At 41.6% G+C, this 9,952-nt stretch overlaps 1 protein-coding gene across 1 annotated transcript; it reads right to left on the minus strand.

The window, feature by feature from the left end:
• Positions 1–341: 341 nt before the first annotated feature.
• On the minus strand, positions 342–9,025 carry LOC148039489 (ubiquitin family protein). The gene is made up of 7 exons (XM_087691153.1): positions 8,789–9,025; positions 8,566–8,698; positions 8,137–8,219; positions 7,805–7,883; positions 7,593–7,702; positions 1,055–1,119; positions 342–966 (listed from the first exon to the last, which is right to left on the minus strand). Exons 1-7 carry the CDS (start codon positions 8,861–8,863, stop codon positions 873–875), a joined length of 639 nt encoding a protein of 212 aa, XP_087547279.1. The 5' UTR covers positions 8,864–9,025; the 3' UTR covers positions 342–872.
• Positions 9,026–9,952: the final 927 nt, after the last annotated feature.

Consider the following 9,952-nt stretch of genomic DNA (forward strand, 5'->3'; position numbering starts at 1 on the left):
TACCACAATAAGAACATGTTAAACCAGCTTCAAGGCGTTGGAAACAGTGCCTCATTTTGAACAATTGGTTGTACTTATAGTTATAATGTGTCAGCATACTTGAAACAGTAAGTTACGCATGTTGCGAACGATCGTTCTATATCACCTTTCATCAAATTGCCTCTAGCAAGAATATGTGCAGTATTGCTAACATATTCATGAATAGCTATAAAAACGTTCGCGCATTATGAATACTTGGAACCATAACCATTTTTGCCAAGCATTCATCTAATCACTCTTGCTCCTCTTGTGAAGGATGCAAAGGGGCCAAGAACAGACAATCAGTATGTTGTTATGGGCCTACCAAATTTGCCTTGTAACAAAGCCGAGATTACCTATGACCATCATGTATGATGGCAGACAAAAGTAGGAATTTCACAATACTTTAAGAACCTATTGTGCTGGTCCTTGAAAACTCAGAAGCTTTAAAGTACCCTTAGTTGTTTACATATCCATTACTGACTTGACTTTAGTCACCAAATCAAATCTGCAGCCGTAAAGCTTGCATCGTGTAAATGGAATGGATTGTTTACATCATGGTACTCTACATAGTGTCATAAAGCTCATATGCACACTCACCATTTTGCTTTAAGACTGATAATCACCCATGGTGGGTTGGAACTTAATCCATTATCACCTGTTGAAGAGCCTGTCCAGCCTTCGGCTAGCTAGACCTTTTTTATCTTTCAAGAAGAAAAGCCAGAAACCATATGTTTTTGGTGTCCACAGTTTATTTTCTAAACAAACTAAACAACCAATAAATGATTGTCATTTATACAGATTCAACTTTGCTAAACTCTGGCTTTCAGAGTTCTCAAATATTCCTATTCACTTTAAAACTGGCCTGCTCTTATGTCTCTGTCCAACCTGTCTGCATTCAATGTGCCTGGAAGTTCTCGAAAACCTTCATTGAATATTGAGTATGCACTGCACATCCAAAAAAGATCAAAAATGTTATTTTTCCTGATTAAATAAGGATCTATTATAGAAATTAGTTTTAATCCACTCAAACTACCTGATTTCTCCCTCTTGGCGTTTGCCCAAATTCAAAAAAATCACGGTAAAAGCCGTAGCAAGAATCTGGAAAGACCAGGCAAGAAGTTCAATTCATCATTGTATCTGTGTTGGGCCATGATACAAGAAAAACACCATGCATTAACTGATATTTGCACTTCAACCCTATGATGCAAGATCCCCGAAAATTGGGAATTAGAAGGTGGTATGATTTCTTATTCTGCTTCCAATGAAGTTAAGCATCTGCTTTCAGTTCTGAAACAACAGTGCAAGGATACAAAACTCAGAATGCCCCATTCTTGTTGTTATATGCCTACACCTTGCCCTGAACTCTGACTCACCACATGAATTGTCAAGTGGTCAGAAAATGGTTTCTGACATTTGGGGGCAGATCCATTAGATTCCATGATCCTCTGGGTTGGGGCTTGTTCCAATCTGTGAATAGAATGGGCAATGGAATTCATAGATAATACGAGAACAAAGTACAACCTCAAGGGGCACAACTCTTGGCAATCCTTTCAGCATGCCAGTCCCTCTCCACGCCAGATGCAAAATGATGCCAGGATGACAAGATAGAGGAGTGGCTATAAATGGTCATCATTGCAGTGGTGCCTCTAGGGTGATGGTTAACCATTAAAGCAAGTGCCTGGCAAAATAAGTCAGGCGCCCAGCCTAAGAAAAGAAGCTGTCCAGGAAGCCCACTAATAGAGGTGTGCCCAACCCATGAGATGTACAAGAAAAGAACCGTAACACTCTCTCAAATCATGGATGATCAGTACAATAAATATACAATCGCAAACATACAAATCCCTAGGAACTACCACCATGTCCCATACCACAACATTTAAGTCTACCAGAAACATGTAACATCATAAAAGTACAACAATGGCAACAGTAGAACCATGGATACCCAAGCGTTGGCTGATGAAGCCAATCCAAAGGTGCCTCAGAGAAGACACTGATATTGATATTGATCATACTTGAATCCTAATCATAGAGAGTAGAAATCGCATAATCTTTATGCCAATCATGAACAACCCTAAAGAACCACATCATGAATATGGATTCTCTGTCTTCAGCCATGCCTTCAGCCATCCTGCCAAAGGGATCCCCATGTGAGAACCAATTAGGAGCAAAGCTAGCTCATTGTCACATCTCCCATCATGGACTTGCTTAGTCTTGAAGGCATGCCAGCTTCAAGACTTCGAAACACCAAATAAATCAATGCATGTAGAAAACCATAATCACGGAAACACCATACCAAGAATATGAGCAAGGCCATGATGTTGCACTACCACCACCCTCTCACAATCCTTCTCTTGCCAGAGAACTCAAGGAGTGATAGCATCACTAGGGCCAAGACACATTTTGACGGTATAGCAACCTTAGCCACTTGATTGGAATCAAAGTTAAGAGTCAAACAAGTGAAACCACCCTGGCACCTAGACTTGTACTTCTGTACTGCAGCCAGTTTCTTGTAGTCTTTGCAGAGATGCCCCTTCTCTCCACAAAAGTAGCACTTCCCTTCTTCTTGTCCCTCTCTTCGCTCAAAAGTGTTCTAAAATAGCTACTCCCAAATGAAGACAATGTCCCCTGCAGCCTCAAAGCAGACTCATGCTTGATGATCATGGAGATAATATGCTGAAAGCTTACAAGTGTGCTAGAAGTCTGAGCACACAATGCATGGGGCACACCATCATACTCTTGAGGGAGCTTGTAAAGCCCAATCCCTGCCACGTGTGCCTCTAATAAAGCCACGGGTATGTTGCAAAGCTGGTCTTAGATAGTGCTGTGTGACTGCTGTCTCAGGTTTGATTGCACTTCCTGACTCCTTTGAAGGCCACTTTTTTGCTGCTGCCCTGATCCGGCTGGTCTGGCTGTCATCTGTGGCAGTTGGGCAGTAATTTTAAGCAGCTGAATCTGTGTTTTTCTGCCTCATGTATCTGCATTTTAGCAGTTCCAGCCTGCATTCTGTCTGTTCAGCCACCATTTTCATCACAGCTGCTGACGTTTTGATCCTCAGCACAATCATCTCTCAATTGAAGCCTGAATTCCTTCAGCCTGCATTTTATTTTAAACCTGTTTGTATTTTTCAGCCTGCTTTTGAACTCTTTGGGGATGGATCAATGGATCAATTGTGTCAGTTGTCATGCTTCAGTCACCACACACTCTTGACATCTGTTCTCTCTTTTTTGAACTATTCTCTTTGTGCTTGAAATTGTTGAACTCTTGGTACTGCATTGTTCATCCTAAGTGCCTATCTCTCTCATTCACCTTACTTTTATCTTCTCTGCATCTCATCTAGAATGGCTCCTCCATGCTGCAATACTGATGACAAACTTAAAAGGACTTGCAATCTAAATCGGAGTGCCATTCCTCGATTGAGACAATGCAGATGCCAAGGCTTACTCATAACTCAGCTCTCCTTCGATGCATCTTGAAGTCGGTCCTTCCAACGGTAACCTCTTGCAAGACATCTCCAAAAGTCTAGGAGAAGCTTCAGCTTAATATACAAGGCTCTATCGACCATCGGGCTTGTTTGCATTTTCAGCTTGTTTGCATGTTCAGTCTATTTGCATGTTTCAGCCCTCTTCCACACTCTCCGAGGACAAGCAATTGTGTCAGTTGTTGTGCTTTAGTCACTACACTCTTCACATCTATTCCCCTCTCTTTTCTAACTTGTTGACTTTCTCCTTGAACTATTGAACTGTTGGTGTCGGGCTGTTCATCCTAATTGACTATCTCCTTCATTTCCCTTACTTTATCTTCTCTCTATTTGCTTTAACACTCACTGGGGACAGATCATGTCAATTGTCTTACTTTAGTCACTACACTCTTCACATATGTTTCTCCCTCTTTTCTAAATTGCTCCGTTTTTACGTAAATTGTTGAACTCTTGGTGTTGGGCAGTTCATCCTAAGTGCCTCTCTCTCTCTCTCTCATTCCCCTTTCTCTTCTCTACATGTCATCTGCAATGGCTCTTGTTGAGAAACCACTTCTTCAGTTTACACACTTCATTTAGGGTTTCGCACTGACAGCCCCAAAAAGGGCTGGTATCCACATTTTGGTCACTTTTTCTGTGAGCACCCACTCAGTGGTGCGCCACCCTAGACAACTTATGCTTATAAATAAGCCCGCACTTCATTCATTCTTCACCCCTCTTCCTTCGTCATTTTGACACTCTTCTCACTGTCCGAAGGACTATGTTTTGCTCCCTTCAATGCAAATTCCCCATAGGTGCTGCCACTTGATTCAAATAGGACAATGCACTCATCTTGTGAGCTTCGGCTCTACTATATCAGCTCTCCTTCATAGCATGATTGAGTGCATCATCACCGAGTTCTTCTACTTCTAAGTTTCTCTTCTCTCATAGTGTTTACCATACACATTCTGTGTCTCTCCCTACAAACCCTACTATCTCTCTAGTCTCTTGTAAACGCCCCGAACAATGTAGTATGCTTAACAATTATGATATTCGCTTGTTTTCGAGATTTAATATAAAAGAGAATAAACACTTAAAGCTGAAAATGAAAATTACTCACAAAATTACAGCCATGAAAATGTAAAAGTAATGGAGACAAGATTGAGGGTTGAAGATGGGCAATCCTCCCCCGAAGGAATGTATTTCTGCTCAACCCAAGTCCCTTAGGGAAGAGCTCAGTTACGATCAACCTGAGAGTGAGGAGAAGTAATTCTCACTCTCACAAGATCATGCAAAGATGTACAAACACACATGCATTATCTATTATGCAATGATAAGAACTGATTTCTTTACAGTATGAGAGAAGAAAGAGGGGAAATCAGCCTTTCTTCATCGTTGATCAACAGTACATGGATAGGGCTTGCTTCTTGTTGCTAAAATGGAAGAAAGAGCTCAAGAAGGAGGTGCTGTAATGAATTTACAGGCTTGCTGTCCTGTAAAACAGCAGTGATAGAAGAGGGAATATGAAGAAATTTGATAATGGAGAAGTGGGGGATGATGATGGGGATGGATGGGACCAGTTTCTGGCTATCTGTGGGTGTTGTACATGAGTTTAGAGCAAAGAAAAATGATACTGAATGAAGAAAAACGAGCTCTTATTTATAGGAGAGGGAAGAGCTAGTACAAAAGGGGAAAGTGGAGTAGCACAAGACAAGTGTCCAGCCACATGTCATGAGATATGATAAGTGGTGGGAATCTTGGAAACTTGTGTGACAAGTGTCTTGACACTTGTCTCTTCTCTATGGCCTTCCTTTTTGGGCTGAATACTGTCAAGAATAGAAACAACCAAATTTAGTAAGCACAGTCAGAGTACAAAATTTACTATTTTTAGAATGGCATCCCTATTTTTTTAGGACTAGCATTTTTAGGCTAATTCGAGGCTCCTAAAATTTAGGGACCTCCTAAAATTTAAGGACCCCTCCCAATATGGATGTCATATGAAAGCTTTTTCTGTGTACATCGCAAAAACGGTATCAGAATCTTCATGTGACTTTCCTATGCAAAGAAATGTGCATTTCAAGTTTTCAACCCACACATACACATTGTACAAGCATTTCATGATCATGCCATCTTGTTGATTGTAACTGTCTGTTCTGGCGGATCTAGCCCACACTTCAAGGCATCAATCCTTTCTGTGTGCAAGTCTAGCCCTGATATGCGTGAGTTCTGGTCACAGGCGCCCAATCGGGCCATATAAGTGGAAGTGTAAACTATCTTTTCTCTAACCCAATGCGTGGGTCCACCATAACCTGTGACCACTCATCAATGGCCAGCTCCAATGCACTTTTCTTTATATCTAATTAGTGCAAAGGAAACAAATTTAATAAATCATTATATAGACAAATTAATGAAAAAGGATACAAATTCTGTTTCTATAGAGTTGTGACATCTCTTAAGTCCTTTTTTTAAACATGGTATTAGAGCTAGAGACGCTAAGTGAGCCACAATGATCCTCTGTATTAGAAGAGAAGGCAAAGAAAGATTGCGACTTCAAAATCATCGACTGATTTCCCCCCTTCCGCTGAATCACCAGGAGACAAAGATACCCTTCTCTTCCTCTTCCATCCACCCTCCCTTTTATAGGTTGACACTCTGGTGCTATGACTTCTGCATAGGCAAATGGACAAACCACTCGGTGCTCCTCTTCATGCATCACCCGACCTCCCACCGATGCTTGCCGACATCGAACTTTGCTCCCTACATCGCTAGAGTATATGCATTTATTCCCAGGCAATCGTTGTGCTACCTCTCCCTTAGGGGCCGCTGAATTTATTTTGCACCAGCTTTCAAATTTTTATGCTCAAGGCAATAAGACACATTCGATGCGCACTAAGTCCTCTCGAGCAAAAGGAGGATTGTCAAGTGCCACCGCCTCCTCGTGATCACTGCAATGCACTACAGAGATTGCTTCTACTTCTTCTAGGGTTTCAAGAATGCCACCTCGACAACAACAATTTTGCAATCTGCTCCCCTGAGAGAATGATTATTGGATACCATCCCCTTGGCAATCCGCTCCTTCACGAGATAATGGCTGTTTACCACCTTCCATTCCCTCAGCTTTGCACTCCACTCCATTGAGAGACACGGACTGTTGCCCACCCTTGGCTCAATAGCATGAGCCTCACCCTTCCCCACCTTTGACTACTCAGATTCGCGAGGCCACCTCTAGGAATTCTTCAACCTCTTCGACACCCTAGATATATTCTTCAGCATGACTAACAGCACTTCCTTCATCATCAGATGATTCGGAGACTGTGATCCATGAGTTTTTAGATTCCCTATCTCTCACAGAGGGGGATTCAAAGGGGGATGTACTCTCTTTACTCTCAAGGGGGGCTCCTATTTCTTTGACTTCAAAGGGAGCCCCCTCCCTCACCACCCTCCAGGGGGGCACCTACTCTTCATGAAGTTCTTCCACACCATCTACTCTTTGGGAATAGCTGTCTTCGAGCAATCATTTCTCCCCTTAATACCCAAGATCTTCACGTACCATCTAGATCAGGGCCTTGGAGGTTCAGCTGCGACTTGGTGACAAGGCCTCCAAATTTCTTCCAACATGGAGTTATGGAGCTAGTGACTTCTCTTGCGAGGTGGAGTCAAGTTCACCCTAGATCCTTCCGCTCCACCCCGCTTCAGCTTTCTCACCTAGCAGCATCAGCACCTTGAGCCCTTGGTATTTGCATTTTGCAACTTGGAGACATCCTATCTATATGCTACTCTTCTTCTCCACTTTCATTCAGCCATACAAGTACATCGCTTCCTACTCAAGAGGGAGAGACTACAGCACTTTGCCAGTTGCCCATAGCCCGTGCCTTTTGAGCACTAGTAAATGGATTACATTTCCCAAGTCTATTCTCTCTGAGTTGATTGTGTTATTGTTGTTCATATGATGCCAAGTACTAAACTCATTGATCAATATGGCATATAATATAAAAGACCAAATAGTACAACATCCATTTATTTATGTCTTTTAAAGACTTTAGTCCAATCAAAAAGCGCACATCTAAGAATTGCTGATACTTTGAAGGACCTTTCAAATCATGGAGAGTAAACTTACATATAAAGGACCTAAGTCACAGCTATATGCAATCCGTGCCATCACAAACCAACCAGCAATCACTATCCACGCTCGAAGACTAATGGAGAAAACCAATATCAAAACAATATCTGCTTCACAAAAAAGAAAAAGAGGTTTCAGCCATGGATGCATGTATTGACAGCTGATGCAGAGAAAATTTTGCAGATTCAGTCAGTTAAAAAACAATTTACCTGGAAGCTTTAGCTTTTTCTGTAGGAAATGGATTAACTGCCGCTTAAATGGAGAGGCAGTTTCAGGCACCTTGAATCGCTGGGATTGTAATATATAATCGTAAGGAATGACAAATTTGTCACAAAATATATTAGGTCTAAGCAAAAATGATCTACAACGAAACATATACTGAATGCAAAACAGGATCCAACATTCTAGCAACATAAAACGTGCAATGTACATAGTTATTTGAAAGCTTTTTCACATGTCTATCTATAGTCAGCCAATCAGCCATGCCTAACAAATTGTGTGCTTGAATGTCAAAGATCCTCAAATAATATGCACAAATTACCAGATCATCATCATCCTCTAAACCATCCCTGTTTTGAACATGCTTAGGAGGAGCCTTGGGTACCACCACTGCAACTATAGAGTCTGCCTAATCATAGACAAGTTGACTTGTTACAAAGTAAACCATCACGCTGCTTGAACTGCTGAGATACAAGAGATCAAACTACCATACCGCTTGTACTGCTGAGATATAAAATGTATGTTCTTGGTGTCATGTACATTAAGTCTAACTATGGATATACCACGAGCGGGTGCAATATTGCAACAGGTCCACATCGATGCATTAAATTGTACGTGTGACTGAAAAATGCGCTGTTTCATTTAGGCTGCTATAGGAATCCTGCTCTATTGTTCTATTTCAGACATGCGAAAAGCTTGCTTTTGTTCGCTGGTTTTTATGTTTGATGATCAGAAGCAGAGGAATACAAACCCCGGTCCTCCAGCTTCACAATAGAAGGTTGATCATTATGCGCATCTAGCAGAGTTTTCCCTTTGAGCACAAGCTTCAACCTGTCAAGGGGAAGTGAAGACTCCTGCGCGATCAAGGCACGAAGAGTGGAAACCTGCACGTAGATAGGGTATAAGGATAGATATCATCGTCAGCAAAAACGAGGAACGAGAAAACGTAGGATAAGAGACAAGGATCTTCTTGCCTCCATGTTGCCATCAGGAAGATCGAGCTCTCGAGCTCGACCCGGGAGCGCCGTTCGCACAGAGACCTTCACCATGGCGAATCGCACGCGAATTCTTAATCCCAGATCGTAAGCAAGGATCGATTACGCTCATTAACGTTGTTCCATGTGCCACTCGACCTTCCTGTCTTGTTTTCTGCAAAAATATTTGCTTTTAGACAAGAACATTTCATCTACCTTGTATTCGTTCCATCCGGCCAAATGACAATTTAGGTAGAAAAAAGCAAAGCAATTATTGTAGCACAGTGGAAGTAGGGTTAAGTAGTGCAAACAATGGTTCACCAACATAGGAGTTTGCTTCAACCTAGAGGCCGTTCAAGGTTTGGAAAAGCCTTCTCAAAACGGCATGCTAGGGGAAATTCCTTTCTTCAGAAGACATGAGTTTGGTTAATATTTGGCAAGAGCATGAAGAAAAAACTAGCTTTAATAGTCCAAAGCCTCCTCAACGTATGATGAGAAGAATTTATATGTGGTTCTTGAACATTGGTGTAATCTCGTGTGTGTGTGTGTGTGTGTGTGTGTGTGTGTGTGTGTGTGTGTGTGTGTGTGTGTGTGTGTGTGTGTGTGTGTGTGTGTGTGCACGAGTGCACGTGACCATGCCCCTTGGCTATGACATTGAAAGCCAATAAGAATGTCAATAAGATCAACCTCCACTTGATTGATTGTGGAACCTTTTTTATTAACAATGAGAGAAGATGTCAAAAGAAGCTACAATTGGAGCAAGAAATTTCATCCTCCTGCCATACACAATGACTCGATGCAAACAATCACAAATGCCATAGCAACTTAGAAGTAATTGAGAAATAGACATCTCTTCCTCTCTATTTCTCTAAGGATTATCATGCTCATGTTGCCATTAATGATTTGAGGATTCTAGCCGAATTGGAAAACAACTACGAATGTTTTGAAGATGCTATCATGGCTACAGTACTATGCTTTCATAAAGTTGTTGGGTTGAACTTGTTGTGCTAGACATGACTAAGTTGAATGCAACTCAATACAAAGATTGTTGTTGTCAATGGCTGGTTGAATGCCACTAAACGTAAGGAATGTTGTTCTGATGATTTGCATATTGGATTGACCACTGCATGGTAGGAATATTGTAATATACCTTGTCTTTCAAAC

The sequence above is a fragment of the Lygodium microphyllum genome, chromosome 2 (genome assembly GCF_053477565.2).
Source record: "Lygodium microphyllum isolate KBCC chromosome 2, Lygodium_microphyllum_v1.1.10, whole genome shotgun sequence".
NCBI lineage: Eukaryota > Viridiplantae > Streptophyta > Polypodiopsida > Schizaeales > Lygodiaceae > Lygodium > Lygodium microphyllum.